A 20929-nucleotide genomic window follows, 5' to 3' on the forward strand; every position below is an offset into this window, starting at 1 on the left:
AGGCATCTGGGATGGACCATCACACAGTGGAAACGTGGTGAATCAACTTTTTTGGGAGAAATGGATGCCATGTGCTCCAAACCAAAAAAGAGAAGCATCATCCAGACTGTTACATTTACATTTACATTTACATTTAGTCATTTAGCAGACGCTTTTATCCAAAGCGACTTACAAATGAGGACAAGGAAGCAATTCACACAACTATAAGAGCAGCAGTGAACAAGTGCTATAGACAAGTTTCAGGTGTGTAAAGTCTAAGAAGCAAAGCATTAGTAAAAATTTTTTTTTTTTTTTTTTCTTTGAGAGAGAGAGAGAGGGCACAGTTAGTGGTATAGCCAGAGAGGCAGTTGCAGATTAGGAAGGAAAGTGGAGACTAAACAGTTGCGTTTTTAGTCGTTTCTTGAAGACAGCAAGTGACTCTGCTGTTCTGATGTAGTTAGGGAGTTCATTCCACCAACTGGGCAGATTGAATGTGAGAGTTTGGGAAAGTGATTTCTTCCCTCTTTGGGTTGGAACAACGAGGTGACGTTCATTCACAGAACGCAAGTTTCTGGAGGGCACATATATCTGCAGAAGTGAGAGCAGATATGAAGGAGCCAAGGTAGAGGTCACTTTGTAAGCAAACATCAGAGCTTTGAATTTGATGCGGGCAGCAACTGGCAGCCAGTGCAAACGGGTGAGTAGCGGAGTGACATGTGCTCTTTTGGGTTCATCAAAGACCACTCGTGCTGCAGCGTTCTGAAGCAGCTGAAGAGGTTTGATAGAACTAGCTGGTAGCCCGGCTAGCAGAGAGTTGCAATAGTCCAGTTTGGAGAGAACAAGAGCTTGAACAATGAGTTGAGCTGTATGTTCAGATAGGAAGGGTCGGACCTTTCTGATGTTGTAGAGTGCGAATCTGCAAGATCGAGCAGTTCTAGAAATGTGGTCAGAGAAGTTCAGTTGGTCATCAATTGTTACTCCAAGGCTTTTTACCATTTTGGATGCAGTGATGGTTGCTCCGTCCATCTGGATTGAAAAGTTATGGTGAAGAGTCGGGTTGGCAGAAACTTCAAGCATTTCCGTTTTCGTGAGGTTAAGCTGGAGATGATGATCTTTCATCCAGTGTGAAATGTCTGACAGGCAGGCTGAAATGCGAGCTGGAACCGAGGGATCGTCAGGGTGTAAAGTGAGGTATAGCTGGGTGTCATCAGCATAGCAGTGGTAGGAAAAACCATGTTTCTGGATGACTGTTCCTAAAGATGCCGTGTAGATAGAGAAGAGAAGTGGCCCAAGAACAGAGCCCTGAGGTACCCCAGTGTTTAGATGCTGTAGGTTGGACACTTCTCCCCTCCACGACACCCTGAATGACCTGTCCGAGAGGTAGGAACTGAACCATTGAATAACAGTGCCTGCGACGCCCAGTGACTCAAGCGTAGATAGCAGGATCTGGTGGTTTACAGTGTCAAAAGCAGCTGATAAATCCAGCAAGATGAGGACAGATGATTTAGAGTCTGCTTTAGCCAGTCTGAGATCCTCCACGACCGAGAGCAGGGCAGTCTCAGTTGAGTGGCCTTTCCTAAAGCCAGATTGCTTGTTGTCCATGAGGTTGTTTTGAGTAAGAAAGTCCAGGACTTGATTGAACACTACTTTCTCCAAAATCTTGGCCATGAATGGAAGCAGAGATACCGGTCGGTAGTTTTCAAGTAGCGTTTGATCCAGGTTGGGTTTCTTTAGCAGTGGGGTTACCCTAGCCTGCTTAAATGAAGTAGGGAATAGACCAGAGTCAAGAGATGTGTTAATTATGTGAGTCAGTGTTGGTATGACTGCAGGAGAAATAGCTTGCAAGATATGAGAGGGAATGGGATCAAGCGGACAGGTGGTTGCATGGCTTGATAGCACGAGATTGGACACCTCAGACTCAGAGAGCTGGAAAAAAGAGGTGAGTGTGTGTGGTGTTGGTGGTGTATCTTGCGTGTTTGTTGAAGGTGCAGCAAATTGAGCACTGATTTTTGCAGTTTTGGTGCAAAAGAATGTAGCAAAGTCATCAGTAGTGAGTGTGGAGGATGCTGGTAAAGGAGGAGGATAGAGGAGGGAGGAAAATGTTTTAAAAAGTAAGCGAGGATTGGTGGCACTGTTGACTTTCTGACGGAAGTATGTCTGCTTTGCAGAAGTAACCTCAGTCGAGAAAGAAGAGAGAAGAGTTTGGTATGTTATGAGCTGTTCAGGATTTTTAGTTTTTCGCCAAATTCTCTCCGCAGCCCGAAGTTTTGAGCGATGCTCACGGAGAACATCAGAGAGCCAGGGTGCAGGAGGACTGGCCCGGGTTGGCCTGGATGTCAGAGGGCATAGTCTGTCTAGGCATGATGTTAGCGTGGAGCAGAGTGTATCAGTGGCACTGTTCGTATCAAGTGCAGAGAGTTTGCAAGATGGAGGAAGAGAGTTAGAAACAATGGTGGATAGTCTAGTGGGTGAGAGAGAGCGTAGGTTTCTGCGAAAGGTAACTAGAGTTGGAGTGTGTGGCGGCTCAGGAGTAATGTGGATGTTGAGAGAGAGAAGGAAATGATCCGATGTTTGTAGTGGAGTTACTAGTGTCTGGTCAGCGAGGCAATGTCGAGTGTAAATAAGGTCTAGTTGATTACCTGATTTGTGAGTAGCAGAAGTAGGTGCTCTTTTGAGGTCGAAAGATGCAAGCAGAGTCTGGAAGTCAGCAGCAACAAAAAGTTGGAAAAAAAAAGTTGGAAGTTGTTACCAGCAACAAGTCCAAAAGTCAGGGTCTGTCATGGTATGGGATTGTGTCAGTGCCCTTGGCAAAGGTATCTTATCTTGATGGCACCATTAATGCAGAAACGTCTTTTTTTCAGGGACACCCATGCATATTTCAACAAGACAATGCACATCCACATTCTGCACACATTACAAAGTTTTGGCTGCGAAGGAAGATACAGGTACTTGACTGGCCTGCCTGCAGTCCTGACCTGTCTCCAATAAAGAATGTGTGGTGCATTTTGAAGCTCAAAATGTGAAGACCCAGTACTGTTGCCTACATTAAGACTTGTTTGCAGGAAAAGTGGTACAAACTTACACCTGAAACACTTCATCACTTGGTGTCTTCAGTCCCTAAATGTCTTTTAAGTGTTGTTAAAATGAATGCCAACTTTACAAAGTGGTAATTGCTTTACTGTTACAACTTTTTTGTTTGTTTCAAGAACCAAAATTGGAATATGTTTATTTTTAAAAAGTAAAAACGATGAGGAGCACATTAAATAATGTTTGTTGTGTTGTCTGCAGTGAAATACAAGTCTTTCTTTTTTTATTTGCGTTTTTCATATTGTCACAACCTTTACAGATTTGGGGTTCTAATTATGATTAAACACTCTTTAATCCAAAGATTTTTCATTGTAAATATTCAATGTTGGCACAACAGTCAATAAAATCTTCATCTCAGAATGGAAAACGTGCAATAAAGGACACAGCAAGTGTCTTACTCTTGCAGTTTGGCCCATTGTTTTGCCCACTCTTTTTCAAGATCACAGATGATTTTTTCAGACGTATCCTCTTCTCGTAGAGACCAGAGATCTTCAGCTTTTAAAGGTGAGCGGTAGCCCTTCACCACCAGTCTGTGGAGCACAAATATTTGCATTTCTCAGTAAATCTGTGACTTATTCTCTAGAGCTTTTCAAGAAGTCCAGAAACGAGAGACCGAGAGGTGACTCTACCTGCCGTACCACCAGAACAGTAATTTTGACAGGAAAGAGGCATCCTCAACTGGGCATGGGTTCTAGTGGAAAAATACAAGGTATTATGAATTTTAAATATTATCCAAAAATTAAAAGGGTAACACTTTACTTGAAGGAGGTGTTCATTAGACTGTAATGAAGCCATTTTAACATAATGACATGACTACATGAATATGAATGGAATTTTATGTATGCTTATAACCAGTGGTGTAGCCCTAAAAAAGGTGGTGTACTATTACACCCGACCCAAATTTTAATTGAAAGTAGGCAAAGAAATTATGTAAGTCAATGTTTCTTTGATTCATTAGCTATATATATATATATATAGAATTTTTATTTATTTATTTTTTTACATCAGTTACCTTTAACTATTAACTTCCACAATGAAAGGAAAAACAAATACTAAGACAATGTTGTCAATGTAAGTCCATGTTTACAGGTTTCCAGCTTTCTTCAAAATATCTTCTTTTGTGTTCAACAAAAGGAAAAAAAAAAAGTCAAACCGGTTTGGAACAAATTTATTCGTTTTAAAGGGAGATGCTAATAGTCTAATCCTATTTAATGATTTATGTTTAGTTAATAGTGAGGCTAATAGTCAGGAACAGATCCTTTTGGGGTAAACAAAGAAAAATATACATTTTTAAGTAAGAATTTAAAATAATACACTAAAATATGGGAAGTTTAATTATTGATCCTCAGAACTGGTAATACCCAAACAGCTCGTGGAAGTAGGCATACTGAGTATACGTGCATATAGCAAGGACTACACCACTGCTTATAACAACTATCAAATTGTCATTTGCTCAGTTATGTCATTTTAAATGGGAAGGTGACATTGTTTGAGATGTCTTTACATTATCGAGACAACATAATTTGTCATAAATCTCTCATAAACATGATTAACATTAGGCCATAAACATTAGATTAATATTATAATTATGTCATGAATTTAAAAACAGTGTCATTAATATTTTCTTGCCCTGAACTACAGTGGTGCAATATGATATTGTAACAACACTATTCTAAAATAAAAATTTAATGACTAATACATTTTGTTCCATTGACAAAAGTGATCAGCAAAATATTCAAGATGACATGACAATAATGTTTATGACAGATTTATGACAGGCTTTGTTGTGCTGCTAATGTCAAGTTGTCATAACAAAGATGCTAACATGTTGTGACACAATTGTTTATGTCAAGTAGTCATAACAAAGAGATCTCAGAAAAATGTCACCCCCTTCAAATAAAGTGTTACCAAAAATATCAATGTCAAAACATGCATAATACAAGTTATACCTTCACATATACAGGTTTAAGAGTGTGTGGCCGCTGGTCAGCGAAACAGCTGAGGATGAGCTGTGCCAGCTGAAGAGAGAAGAATGTGAAAAATGCCACAAATCTCATCGCATCTGCAGAGAAACCCTGCAAAACACATCACTGGTTATCAGCAGGATGTAGATGGCAGAGTGGGGCACTTTACACAGAGATGGTACACTCATTTTGACAAAACACCAATATTTCTTTTTCTCCCTAAATTTTGTGCTGTTGTTGTGATGTTGCAGTGTGTAAATGATTATATAACACTAACATGAAGGTAGTATACAGCATATCAAATATCTGTATCCATTTACTTAAAAAAAATGTTTGTGTACACAACAGCTGTCTTTCTTTATTTTCTTTATAACTTGTATTGTTTGGTGTTTAATTTGTAGAGATAAAGTAATTTAAATGCTCACACATCACCTCAGGATTAAATCTGATTGTCTCTCAGCGTTTAAAAGCAATTCTAACAATGTTGTTCACTGTTTTTATCATTCATTAGCCTAATAAGTTGATCTAAAAAGTGATTCTAACAACGTTGTTCATCTGTTTTTGTTATGGTTATAGCTGTGGTGAATTGGCATTATTGTTAAGACTTTCAAAACTATCATCATAGTTATTATCCTTAGTAAATTAAACGAAGGCCCATTTTCACCAAGAAAAACTATTTAGTTTAGCCAAAGCTGTTGCATGCAGCTGTTAACAGCAGGAATAAAAATCTGCACATGGTTATTTCATTCATTCATTCATTCATTCATTCATTTTCTTTACAGCCTAGTCCCTTTTTTTAATCTGGGGTCACCACAGCGGAATGACCGCCAACTTATCCAACATATGTTTTACGCAGCGGATGCCCTTGTTTTGATTTTTCCCGTGTTGAGATGACCAATCAGACAGACATTTGCCAGGGATTTCCCAAGGAGTCGTTCACCACATAATAAGCTTCATGCTTCCTGTGGGACCATTTCCATATTTTGTCTTCTACCAGCCTTAATGCCAAAGCTGATCTAGGATCAGCCGCCCACTTTGTCTGACCGCAGTGTGCAGAGGTGGGTCTGGTGGCTGATGTGGGCAGTTTTCTTTTGGGGATGGTGCCTGCTGTGCCCCTCCCTTCCTTTCGAAGACCTCAGCTTATTATAATGACCTAAATATTTCATCAAACCAGGATTAATGACTCAACAATCCTTTTATTGAACACTTCTATATCATAATTGAAAAAAATATAGACCACGGACATATTAGTTTCAGCAGATGCTGTTAGAGTAGAAAGATTCAATCGCAGCATCATTGTGAACTATATAATAATGTTTGTCTGAAATGACTGAATATTCTGTTCAGTCAGTGATCTTGCAAGTATTTTCAACATATTATTTCATCATTTCGATGTATGTCTCACAATCTGCGAAAATGTAGATTTAGTTAAGAGTTTTGAAATCATAATTTCTACTTTATATGTAATTATTTAGAATCTTATAAGTTATAAGTCAGTTATAACTGTTATGTATGTTTTATGAGTTATCTCTTATAATCTGTCATAATTTAGAGTCAGAATTTTTCAGACTTTTAATGTAACGATTGTGAGTTTTTGTAAAACATTTGACTGCCATAATTTAATATTAATCTCATAATTATGATTTTCAAAGTTGATAATTTAAACTATGTCAGACTTTTTGACTATCGCCTATTTATGACTTTTAATATCAGAATTTCAACTTAATATGATATTATTAAGTATGTCATAATTTTGGCTTTTATATCATAGTTATGTCTCAATTTCAACTAATATGTAATAATATAAATTTAAAAAAGTTTTTCATAATTTTAACACTTTTTTTCTCCTAAGGATGACGTTTATTGTCATGGTTATGAGTTTAAGTCAAACTTTAGACTAGAGATTACGACTTTTGTTTAATGGCTTTTGAAGGGGTGGTTTACTATGAAATCATCTTTTAAACTTGTGTGATGTGTAATGTAGCTGTGTGAACATAAACAACATCTCTCAATGTAATACGCTCAAAGTTCAATGCAAAGGGAGACATTGGCTTTTACAGAGTTAGCTTAGCAAAGCCTACAGCGAACAAGTTTGAGGATTACAAAAAAATATATACATCCGGTTGGTGAGATCACAAACGCTTCAGGTTACACGCATATACCACGCGTGGCCATGTCGCTGTAATGTAGCAGAGAAAGCTAAAATGCCATGCAAATGCTGCTTTCCAACAAAGCTTCTTCTGTTTCTGTATGTGGGCTTCCAAAGGACACGACACAAAGAGAGAAGTGCTTACAGTTTAATTTTAATTATGTTTCAAAGAATTATAAAAAAATATAGCTAGCATTTGACAAAGGAGAGCTTTTAGAATCTCTCCCAGTTCAGTGCTGGATTCGGCTAAAAACTCCTCAAAGAAGGAGCAGTTCCAACTATAATAGACGAAGCTGTGACTTGTGAGCCACAACCTGTAAGTATTTTTTTATTTATTTGTTAAAATTGCTCTATTACATGCATAGTGTCTAGCGTTAACGCTATGTTGTAGCAAGGACATAAAAAAGAATGTAAACAATGTGACGCTTTTCCTGGTGATGTGGAGCTGATCCACAAATCACAGCCCATTATGTTAGCTGACCAATCAGAGCCTCTTGAGGGTGGGCCTTTCGGAGGAACTAGTTGTTTTCATGTTAGCTAAGTAGCAGTATATAATCAAGGTAAGATATCTGAAAAAATAACCTGATTTTCTACAAATGAAGCATGAGCACACAATGCTTTGCATCTTATAAACACAACCAAGTCTTAAAAATACACTCTGGACCACCCCTTTAAAGTCATAATTTCAACAACGTCATTTACATTAGATCTTTATTAAATCCACACACCAAATTGAGCCATGTCATCTTTGACCCATATTTATTAAATGTTTCTACAGATATATAAATAACGCTATTGTTTGCATTACTGTGTTACAGCCAATATTTTTGTTTGTCATTTGGCATGAAGTTTAACCTCTGTGCATTTGACCTATTTGTGTATAGCATGATACAAGGTTCAGGATTTATTTGAGAGAAAATATGCTAGAGGTCCGGGCTTTGGGTTCAAAACAACAACAACCTTTGCCAGAGGCCTGGAGATCCAGTTGAAAGTTTTACAGGGGCCACAGAGGGCATCTATTCCTATAGACTTCTAACAGAATTGGTGTCAAATGGCCAAGCTATGAGAGAAAGTGGCCTCTTTAAGAGTGTGTGTAAACACAAGGTTTTTTACTCAAATAAGCACAGTCCAAACTCTGGATTCCACAATGCAGGACACTGTGATTATTTGTCCACCACACCGTACGCTTTAACAGTTTGGACAAACTCAGACTGGTCAGGGAACATGTCTTCCCACAGTGCGGTATGAGTGGATCAAGAGCTGGTTGTTTTGCTTTTGCACATTGGCAGAGGGCTCATTTGGGGCGCAACAGATCCCACCGCAAATCAAGCTTTAGCTCCTATGTCAATGTACAGGCTGTCATCATGAAGCTGTTTCTTACTGTATTTTTACTTCCTTATTGTACTTGTGACCTACATTTTTACAAGTGTCTATTTTCATATGTCATTATTTTCATTGTGGTCATTCACTTTTGCTTTTTAGGGCCATGCATTGAATACATACAGTATACATACATATCTGTTTATGCTGTTCTTAATTTCACAAGTTCCAAATGATTGTTGCGAAACATTAAGTTTGTTATTTTATATAGATTTTTTTTTAATAAATCTGCTGATTCATATCACAAATATATAAATCTAATGTTTGATTCACAGAATAATAAATTAACTCGATCTAATTCATAGCAGGTTTGAAATGAGTAACAATACCTGTACACTGTAAAAAAAAATCCTGGTTGCCTGAAATTTTTAAGCTGAATCATATTAACGTTTTGAATCCATTGAACTTATATTATGTTAAACTGACCTAAAACAGCTTGTGTAACTTTAAGTTACAGCATGATTAACTTAGTTTAATAAGTTACAATGAACTAAAAACATATGCTGTAACGATTAATTGATTATATCCTTTTTTACAGTGCAAGAAATAGTTCTAAAATTGTTCTTAATGTAAAAGAATATCTGCAAAAGAGAAATAATATATATATATATATATATATATATATATATATATATATATATATATATATATATATATATATATATATATATATATATATATATATTTGACATAATATATGTGTACACTTCAATACTCCAATAAATTATGTTTGCTGTTTGTTCATTTTTTGGAAGTACCATTTAGAGTTTGCAAACATCTGATAGCTATTCAAACCGCTGAGAGTGGTGGAATATGCAAATATCTCTCACCTCAACATATGAAATCAACTGAATATTTTGACATCAAAGAAGGTGGAGCCTCAGAGCCACACCCACCTATTATGTCATAGTCATAACTAATGATAGAAGTTATTTACCAGTTTTTGTCTACCAGTTTGTTTTTATCCAGTTTTACTCCAAACTATCTTGTAATTTTTGTTGGAAGTATACCAGTGGCTTCAGTCTATAAGATTGTTGACTAGGATGTTTCTTTGCTATACTTCCTTCACTATACATCAGTTCTGACAGCCACAGATTATACATTCCATGCTTAATATACACATGCAACTGTCTTTCCATATGATTTTCTTATATATATTTTCTTCTCCAGTGTCAAGACGATGGTTGTTGTGTCTGTGACAAATGATGCAGTAAAATAATTATAGAGCGGGAGGATCACAGTAGGCGAGGGACAGACAGAGGGAGACAGTAACAGCATCCGCAAACATATATTGGGCTGCTTCTATCTGTCTGGAAAAGCCCCAGTGGTGATTGTGACTGCTCTGAGCTCTGAGACAAAGAGGCCATTGAGGGAAGCGGAAAGGGGAAAAAACGGCAGACCCAGATGTCAGCGCTGGGAAGAGCACAGCTGTAAGCACTTTGTTTATGTCTCGTCTCAGACACAACACAGATAAATTTAGAGAGCGAGATTGAGTAACACTCATTAACAAAACCATGCGCAGGGGCCTGTGTTACGCATGCGTGAGGCTAGTATTCCAGAGAAAACACTTTTTTTATGTTCCCTTTCAGATTTTCTTTTCACAAGGCTACATGTAACTTTTCAAGTTCAAATGAATTTATTTTATTAATCCTAACTCTATTAAACACTAATACGCTAATGAGACTTAGTTGATATGCAGTTGCAAAGATGCTAGTCATAATAGACTTTCATAGCTTTAATGTCTGACTGAAAATAACTTGGCCAGTGTATATGCTTTTCTACGAATTCAAAATCTAACCTTATTGATCCATCAATCCTCAACCATTACTATATTGAGAGTTAGTTGACATGTTGCAGAATGTATAAACCATTTCAATGCGGTCATGTCATTGGCCCATGAACATCTTCTGCTAGTTGTCAAACTGTTTTAATAACTGTAACAAGAGGCAATTGTATCATATCCTAACGTTAAATCGGCTGCCGTAACATTATTTATCAATATGTGGACCTTTCAGGATCTCGGAAGCCATGGAAATAAAAAATGTAAACAGGAAATACGTTTGGACCATTGTTATTGTTAACATTTCTTAAAATGGTCTATAAATGTGACTCAAATATAGTGATCTTTTGTTTTGCTCTAAAACAAGACATCAGTTTTGCTCACTGTGTTTTATGTAAACTCTTAATACACCATAAACAGGTGTGATATTAGAAACCCTTAGGGTCCGAAATGATGTATGTAATATACAAAAGTAGGTTTCTAGACTTTATTTTTCCAATTTTGTAAATTAATTTCTAGTTTAATATCACACTGTCATTTTTAAAGACTAACTATTTAACTAGTGAGTGAAATTAATTAATTACATGTATTACTGACTATATTGGTTAGGGTTACTAAAATTACTACAGTAAGTACACAGAACATGTTCAACAAAGAAAATATAAATTCAATTAAAATAAATTAAAAAAATTATAATTATTAGTTATAATATTTATAATATTATATCTTACAGTATATTAGGAGCAACACTCAAGCTAGAATCAATAAAATCAATAAAAAAACTAGAGGTTTTAATAATCTTCCTAATCAAATAAAATTTAAATTTACATTTACAGATGCTACTTTATTGAGAACCTCAGATAGACTTCGATATCTGTAAATTTTATTTACAAATTCGAATCAACTGAAAAATGAAAAATGCTGAGAGCATGGAATAAAAGTAGACAATCATTTATTTTTGATCGTCTTTTTTAGACACTGTTAATTAATTATAAGTTTTTACATTTACTAGAATATAATTTGTTGACTGATATCATAGAGAAAGTGTTGGTAAAATAAGTTAATGCGAAATTATGTAAATGTAAAATTACTTATCGGTTGAACTTAATGATAATAATAATAATAATAATAATTCCTTTTATATTGCACTTTTCTGGACACTCAAAGCGCTTTACACATTTTTTGGGGGGTGGTGTCCTCATCCAACACCAGTGTGCAGAATCCACCTGGATGATGTGACAGCAGCCATATTGCAGCACACACCACACACCAGCTGATTGGTGGAGAGAAAACAGAGTGATGGAGCCAATTATGATATGGGGATGGTTTGGAGGCCATGATGGATGGAGGCAATATTTTCGTTGGTTTGAGGTCTTTGAAGTCCCCATCAATACACTGGGGTGCTAGGACCCACACAGACCGCAACACAAACACTCCCTGCTGGTCTCACTAACACCACTTCGGGATATCAACTTAGCTTTCCCATGTGGTCTCCCATCCGTGTACTGACCAGGCACAGCCCTGTTTAGCTTCAGTGAGCAACCATGTGAGAGTTGAAGAGAGCTAGCTGATGGCAAGCTTTAAGACCATCAAAATAGTCATAGTCAAATGATGTGAGACCATCAAAATAGCATACATAAGGATGGCTAAAGGGGACTTTTAATAATGTGTTACCCTCAGTTTTATTAAAAAAAATTTGCAACAACAGTTGGATAATAGTGTTGATGTACAGACCTCCTCTATGATGGCTTGTATGTTGGCTCTGAGAGGAACCAGTGAGCAGACCACCGCCAGCATCCAAAACAGAAAGAGAAACACAGAGGAACGAAAGCCCCTCAGCCTTTCTAAGTGAATCACTAGCACCACCAGTATCTGAGGACACAGTGGGGTCAGTTTTGAAATATCCAAACACACACAAAAGGAATACAACTGAATAACAGTAGGCATGCAGCATTTAATTAATCAATTCATTCATTTGGGTTAAGATATTTCTGTATTGATCCTGGCACACACAGTCTACTGTTAATGTTTAGTTTGTGTTTTAGGATCTTACATTTGACTTCTCTTCAAAAAAAAAAAAAGCCATTTACTACAGTACAACCACTGTTGACACTGCAGTCTGCTGTGACCAGAGGTAAAAGAGGCTTATTTATTCTGATCCCTTCAGGAAACTTCTGCCAGACGTCTAGCCACAAAAAGATTTGTTCATTAAAGCTCAAATATAACAGATGATAAATTTCTCATTGGCAAAAAATAAATAAAAAATGTAAATCATTAGTTTGGACTGGTTGTTTTTCTCAGGTTTATCTTTCACATTGATTAGTGGACATTTTAAATCACTCAAGTATATCTTAATGCCAGACTTTTACATCCTTTGTGTATAATTACCAGTACATTTAAGAGCAATTTGAATAATAATAATACATTTCTTTTATATAGCGCCTACTTTTGGAAGTCTTACAATAACAATATTAGAACATGAAAAACAATAATGTTAAAAGGGTAGAGAAAATAGAAATAATAATAAAAAAGAAACAGACACAAAAGCTACAGAACATGATTTTAACATTCAGAAAATGAGTGAGTTTTAAGGAGAAACTTACAGAAATTTTGAAATATTATTGATGCAACAACACAAAATTTTCTTCCCCCCATAGAAGTGAGGCAATGCCGAGGGACAACAAGAGTCAGAGGATCGCAATGACCGTGTTGGAGTGCAGTGAGTGAGTAAATCACAAAAGTTTGAGGGAGCTAAGGCATGCAGTAATATGGTAACTAAGAGAATTTTGGTCCTGGAAGCCAGTGGAGGTTGTGTAGATTGGGGTGATATGAGCATTTGGTATGGGTGAGAATTCTAGTAGCAGAGTTTTGAATGTATTGAAATTATAGAGGCTTGGAAAAACGGTGATTTACCATGGTAAGGCTGCGGATTATAGGGCTCAGGAGAAAGACCATGTGATGCTCTATGTCTCTCCTCCTTTCCACCAGCAGGTAGACCATCTCCAGAAAACCGAAGGAGGCCAGACAGAGAGCCAAACCCTGCAAGATGTGCACAAAAACATGTGAGCAATACTGTTGTGTCATTCCCACAAAAACTGCTTTGCTTACATGGCCATTCAAATGTTGGGGGGCAATTGAGTCTCTGATGCTTACCAATTTATTTGATAATTTTTGATTATTTCAATTTTACTTTACTATATTTGAAAATATAATTTATTAATTTGTTGGCATATTTGTATTTTCAGCATATTTTTTCTAGTTTGATTCTTGACAAATTAGTTTAACATTTTGATTGCTGCTTATGAAACATTTCTGGTAATCAGTGTTGGAAAAAATGTACTGTTTTTTGATAAAAAAAGTATATGACATTGGCTTTCTAGTCATTTTAGTTTAATTGAACTACAATTCTCTTTGTAACATTGTGCACTAATGTAATCTTTACTTTGATCTTTTAGTTTTAAGTGTCATATTAAGTCAACTTAATTCATTCTTGCAGAATATAATGTTTAATTTAAAGGGAGCGAGAGAGATGTTTTTGACCCCAAACACTACTGTAATCCCTGTTAGACTTGATTTACCTGCAATCTTAAAATTATAATTTTATATGTATATGTTGATGTTGATGAAAGAACCTTTAATGGATGTTAGTTTGTAGTTGAAACATTTTTAATAATAATAATATTAATACATCATTAATATTTAGACACACAAAAAAATTTGACAGAAAGGTACTAGGAGACATTTTAGTCCTGTATGATCCGTTCATCTGCTTCCTTCCCCATTGAATGAATTGCATGTATTTTAAAAACTTTTTGTGGTGTCATCCTGCTCCACGTGTTTTTAACTGACTGATGCTATATTCAGATTGGTATGACTCTATATACAGATTGGTATGACAAGTCTTGTATGACTCACCGTCTTGGCACAGCAGAGGCTGGATATAGATATGCGTCCATTGTCATAGAATTTGAGATACAAGCAGTAGAAAGGGGCACAAATCCAGAGATAGAAACAAGGGAACCACACCAGTATTGTGTGCTGGAAGCACTTTGTGAGGTCTGGATGTGCTGTGTACCACGTGACGTTCCAATCCTGAAACAAAACATTAAGCCATTAGACCTCTCAAACTCCTTAACATGTTACATCAAGAGTGATATACGTCTTCACAAACTAATAACGCATGTTTTATAACTTGTATTCATTCTCTGCACTCGTAGTTAATTGGATGTTCAGTGATGTTCTCCAAGTGATGGTTCAGTCTAAAAGCCTCTGTATCATTTATGCTTGTTGTCTTGCAATACTGTGAAGTTTTAACAGATAAATAGTGTGAAGTTGCACAGAGGTGAAAGTTGATACTCAAATTATAAATCTTCTCTGTTTTTCAGTGCTTTAAAATATAGCTTTGTATGCCAAGTGGGTTTACGATGAATGCAGCAGGATTCATCCTGGTTGTTATTACAAGTCATGAGAGGATAAAAAGGCTCTTCATCTCAAAGATAGAAGATTGAAACTTGAGGCAGTGACGTGACGTGTTGTTCAGTTATTAAACGTGAAACCTTTTTTCTTTTCAAATTGCAACAGTCAATGACATGACTAGACAAATGCAACTTTTGTAGGCATTAGCATAACATGTTTAAAAAATTATTAATGCATTTTTTTAAATCTGCAACAAGCCAATGTAATATCCTCATTTTAGCTTGACAGATAGTTTACCTTATATATATATACATATACATTTAGTCATTTATCCAAAGCGACTTACAAATGAGGACAAGGAAGCAATTTACACAACTATAAGAGCAACAGTGAATAATATATATATTAATATATAATAATATATTTATATATATATATATAACATTCCCACAGTGTTATACTCAAAGAAACATTTGTAGATAGATTTTAATTCCATCTAGTAGTATTGGCGACAACAACTATGTACTTTCCAAAGTACATAGTGCGTACAAATATTGACGCCGAATAACACTTTGTGCACACTGCTGAGTGATAAATTGAAGGGTATTCCCAGTGTTTGATAGTCTGAAAGTCTACATTTAAAGTAAATGCAAATGTATTTCACAATTGGAAGCAAACAGGCTTTAATATGGGGCAAAATCGAGTTTCGTTTAACTTAGCTTGAAGTCTTTCTAAGATGAATTTCACAGGCTTTTTCCAGTCTGACATCAAGTAATTCACACTGTATCTTAGTTATTTCTGGACCTTCCATGTTGGAAAGTAGGCTGATGTCCAAACGCAGATGTAGAGCTGCTATGTTTTTTTTCTTCCAAACTTTCACTGGACTGACGAGAACTTACTTGGCTGTGTTTTATGCTGTGGTTATTTCGGCAATGACACCACTCTGATGAATACTGCATTCTGGTTGGAAGGAGTCTTGTGGTATGGCAGTATATAAGATGTCACCTTTGGCAAGCCACAATGTAAACCCCATATACACTATGAGAAAGGCCATGAGCACCAAGCACATCAGCATACTGTAGTACAGCCATTTTCTAATAATGATTTTTTTAAAGGGCACCAAGGTTACCCCTTTTTTCAGATTGAATATGAGTCTTTTGTGTCTCCACAATGTGTCTGTAAAGTTTCAGCTCAAAACCTCCATCAGATTTTTTTATTATACCGGTTTATATTATATATTATAGCGGTTTTGTTGTACTACGCCTTTAAGGCTAGTCCCCCCCCGCCCACCGTTTCTACGTGCCTTTCAGCGTGCCTTAATCTCTTCCCTCGGCTGCCTCAGACAACAGCCAGACATGAAGGAAGCAGATCTCACGTAACGTTTGTGAGAAATACTACAGTAAGAACTTTAACAATGAGTATTTGATGCATTTGTTGTGGAGTTGCAACGATGAGTCACACACAATGTCGTTACAAAGTTCTCGCACACACACACACACAGCAAGAACATGCACATGCAAACAACGCGCATGTTTAGCTTTGCACTCCGCACTCCTACGTCAAGTTGCGGTCGGTCTGAAAACTGCTTCAATTTTCTAATGATACCAGCAACTGATACCAAAGGCTGTGGTCTTTAGCTGTCTTGTTAGCATGCACATCTTTCGTACATATATTTAGAAGGGATACACTGGTGCTGTGACTCAAATTTGATTGATTTTTTGGGGGGAAATCAGTATAACAGAGGCCAGATAGTATTATTACATTAAGTAAACTTCACTTTCCTGACATCAATAGCAAAGGCTTCAGTCTGTAGCATCCTTGTTAGCAAAAAAAAAAAACCCTGTGCCAAAAACCCTGATTTTTGAATCCTGCTTGGATAAAGATGTGCAAGATGATGGGGCTTCATTGGTTCTGTGACCTGAATGGGAAGAAGGTTTGAGGGGTGATTGTAAAAGAGGCCATCTAGTAAGACCTGTGCAAGTAAGTCTCAATCAACTGGCCTCAAGAAAAACAGTTGCAACTGATATTAGAGACTTTTTAGCCCCTTTTTACTCTTTTTACTCCCATGCTGGAAATACTAGTTGGAATTCTGCTGAAAGAGAGGAAGGTCAAATTGGAATGGATAAATTGATATCAACTGACACTAGATGCTTTGGTCTTTACTGGGTTTGTTAGCATGTTAGCACTCCTTGGCAGCACTTAGAAGGATGAATAGAGCCAGAGGGCATGCACTAGTGATGTGACCTGGATTGAAGTCAGGTTTAGGCACAATAACAGAGACTAGGTAGTAGCAAGTGTGCATAATAAACCTTACTTTCTTGGCCTCAACATCTGCAAAGCATTGCATTGTTAGTTCAAATCCTGCTTGGAACAGGGTAAGCAGAACTAGAGGAGTGTAATGGTTCAGACTCAATCAGACAAGTTCAACTTGAGACTCATTTACACTGGTCAGAAGATTCATATAGACGCTTTTATGATTATATAATGGTTCTTTTTCATTTTTGATATGAACAGCTTTCAGTTTCACAGAAGAACTGATAGAAATTGGACACGGCACAAATGATGACAGAATTTTTATTTTGAATGATCTATTTACATCTTTTAGAAGTGAAATCCCAACACTTACTGCAGATTTAAGATGAGCTATTTGGCTAGGTTACATTATTGTTTTGGAGAGGATACGTCCTCAATTTTGTGAGGTTGTATTGTGGCCAGGGTTTAGGAAGGGAAAGATATCCTCATTCACGTGGCAGTGCACCACAGCCACAATTTTCCACAGGGAGTTCAATGGACCTTAAAGACACCCACCTCTACCCATCTTGCAACCTCTAAGACTGTTTGCACTGGTCTAAACCCAATGGCAACCAAAGTCTCAGGAAGTGATTCAGAGCACTGTGTGTACCCTTCCTGAGAGTGTAGGAGTTCAGACTGCCGGTCAGCACATATAACGGTTTAAAAATGACACCACCGATGTTGGGATTTATTCAGAGGAAATGTGTAAGCATGGCTTGTAATTTAGAAGTCGCCAGTCATTTATTTTGGAATCTGAGAAGCTTTAACAATATTTATTGCCAGCCATATTCAGTAAGTCAGATTTAAGCACTTAATAAAAAGGCTCAAACAGATTATGTAGAATCAGGACAGACAGAGTGACATCAGTCAGACCACTGCTGTCATGACCTTCAATTCTTACATTTTCTTAGTAATTCCCATTATGTCACTAAGACTATGTTTTCAAATGTTAAAAAAAACACTTTTGTAATGCTTCAGGATCAGTTTTCCAAGGTTATCTGAACATTATGGATATCATTTTTTGGGTTATGCAAGATCAAAAAGAAGTATATTCAAATAAAAGCGGAAGTTTAATAATAAAATACCAGAGGTCATAATATATTTGAAACTAATCAAACATCATAGACATCAACTTATGTCTTGTTTCCCTATTTGCAATTTCCAATCTACTTGAATGGGGGAAATAAAAATAGCTTTTCATGCTTGCATTTAAATAGCATATTAAATCAGCAACTCTGACATGGCCTGTCAGATAAATATTAGTTTAATAATAATTTTAATAAATGATATGTTTCAGGTTTGTACAGCCATGTGCTTCCATATTTGTAAGGCATGACTTTTTTCTGATATATTGCATATTGCAATATCTCCTATTGATGGTAATATGAGTGAGCCGGCTTATAGTGTGTGTTTGTGTAAATATATCAGTCTTTGAATTAAGTAAAGATAAAACTGTACACTAGCGATATTCCTAGAAAGTCTCACTAATAGGTATTGAAAAATAATACATCAGAAATGTATATATTGATGTACAGTTAAAGTCAGAATTATTAGTCTCCCTGAATTATTAGCCCTCATTTATTTTTTTCTCCAATTTCTGTTTAACAGAGAGAAGATTTTTTTCAACACATTTCTAAACATAATAGTTTTAATAACTCATTTATAATAACTGATTTATTTGATCTTTGCTATGATGACAGTTACTAATATTTGACTAGATATTTTTCAAGACACTTCAATACAGCTTAAAGTGAAATTTAAAGGCTTAACTAGGTTAATTAGGTTAACTAGGCAGGTTAGGGTAATTAGGCAGGTTATTGTATATCGATGGTTTGTTGTGTAGACTCTTTAAGATAGCTTAAAGGGGCTAATAATTTTGACCTTAAAATGGTTTTTAAAAAATTAAGAACTGCTTTTATCCTTGCCAAAATAAAACAAATAAGACTTTCTCCAGAAGAAAAAATATTATCAGACATACTGTGAAAATTTCCTTACTCTATTAAACAGAATTTGGGAAATATTTAAAAAAGAAAAAAATTCAAAGGGGGGCTAATAATTCTGACTTCAACTGTAATTCTGTCAAAATTCATTTGTCTTTACATTTTCTGATTGTTCCCTGAGACATTACCTTGTTTGTTAACTGTACTGCAACTCTTGCATTTTGAAATGCTATTAAATGTGGTCAGTTACTTATTGAATGTACATCATCATCTGCTCCATCATCATTGTGAAATAGTAAATATTGCATCATGAATGCACTGTGCTGAGGAGGACCACAGTGCACCCTTACATCACAGGGCCTGATGATGTCACCACACCAAAATCATTACACAAATGTATTAATTAGCCTTGTGCATTGCACAACACTGCAGCAGAACATTGTTTATCTTTTCTTTGTCCTGAATTTCAACACATGCAATGTACATGTACATGCAATCTGTAATCATTGTTCAAAATATGGGTTAAAGTACAGTTACATGCATTGAACTCCTGCTGATTGCAGAGTGCGGCTTGTTTGAATGTAAACACAGTGACACACTGACATACTTAAAGCATGTAAATAATCTTTTTGCTTATTTTTGTTTGAATGAAATGTTCAGTACAATTAAACTTTTGCAATTTGTGCTGTTTTAAATTTTAGTCACTGAATCATTGAATGAGAAATCCATGAATCACCACAAATAGCCAAAAACTGTGATCATTTCCAGGAATGAAGGTCCACAAATAGTGAAAACTAATGATTAAATGCGTTTCATTCTACATCACAAGTCTACATTTCTTTCTTAACAAGCTTCGTGTTTGTTTAGCATCTGTTTGAATTGGCTGTATTGAAGTGAGTGATTTTATTTCGTTACAGAAGACTCACCCACAGAGGGTCCAGGCCACTGAGACTGCAGAGTGTGTCCATTCAGGCTCCTCTCTTTTTCCCTATCCTCAAGTAAATCCCTCAGCAGTGTCCCACTCTCCAGCCCGTGTCTTCTCTGCTGGCAAAGTAAGCGTGTTTGATAGTAGTTGTGCCTGTGTGTGTTTCACCCCCCTTTTTTTTCTAAGCCAGCCTCCTGACTTGTGTTTCGTACAGTCTGAGAGCAGGTTTGTGTAACTGTCCTGTTTATGAGCACTGGTCTGCCAGGTGGGTGGAAGATTTGGACTGTGTAAAACTGCTCTGTTTCGTTGCTTTGGCCCACGTGTGCTGAGGCCACAGCACCACAGACATTCCCCTGGAGGAGATGAGAGTACCGCAGACGTGGCCACACCTCGCTCTTCTTCAGGTCTTGCCTTTGTAAACTCCCCCAACCCCACCCTCACACCCTCCAGCCTGTTTTTCAATAGAAAAGGCAAATGTTTTATAGCAAGTATGATTTGCATTCTTCAAGAAATAGGATTGTATTTTTAACAGGTGGTGCAAATGGAATTTTGGGTTATATGCAAATAGAGAATACTAATGATTGTAGCATGAAGAAAAACTACAGCTAAAATTCAGGTGATTACAGAAGTCAACAATGAGTAGAAAATGAACAGGCCCTTTCTATAAACTACTTGAGTACATCTGCATCTCACAGGACATTACTAGTCTTACACAAACATTACTAGTCTCTCATGGGACATTACTAGTCTCTAACAGGACATCCCCATTTTCTCATAGACCTCACTGGTCTCTTACAGGACTTCACTGGTCTGTCACAGATATTACTAGTCTCTTAATAATCCTTTTATTTTAGCAAAGAAACTCGTAGATGAATTTGATGTGAGTCATGGTTTGGTTTTATGGATTTTAGACTTCTTGACATGTAGGCAGCAGAGAGTCATGTTGAACGGAGTGCTTTCAGACATGCTTTTTACATCAATAGGATCTCCACAGGGTTGTGTACTGTCCTCAAAACT

General features: G+C 36.5%; 1 protein-coding gene across 1 annotated transcript in view; it reads right to left on the minus strand.

The window, feature by feature from the left end:
* The window catches only part of LOC130221417 (multidrug resistance-associated protein 1-like), a 35747-nt gene extending 15504 nt beyond the window's left edge, over positions 1-20243 (minus strand). Inside the window, exons 1-7 of the mRNA XM_056453901.1 lie at positions 19914-20243; positions 14255-14431; positions 13253-13378; positions 12074-12211; positions 5016-5141; positions 3696-3757; positions 3465-3596 (exon numbers count right to left, since the gene is read on the minus strand). Coding sequence (XP_056309876.1) covers positions 3465-3596; positions 3696-3757; positions 5016-5141; positions 12074-12211; positions 13253-13378; positions 14255-14431; positions 19914-19955 — 803 coding nt within the window. The 5' untranslated portion in view covers positions 19956-20243. The remainder of the gene's footprint in view (positions 1-3464; positions 3597-3695; positions 3758-5015; positions 5142-12073; positions 12212-13252; positions 13379-14254; positions 14432-19913) is intronic.
* Positions 20244-20929: the final 686 nt, after the last annotated feature.

The sequence above is a fragment of the Danio aesculapii genome, chromosome 3, assembly GCF_903798145.1.
Source record: "Danio aesculapii chromosome 3, fDanAes4.1, whole genome shotgun sequence".
Lineage (NCBI taxonomy): Eukaryota > Metazoa > Chordata > Actinopteri > Cypriniformes > Danionidae > Danio > Danio aesculapii.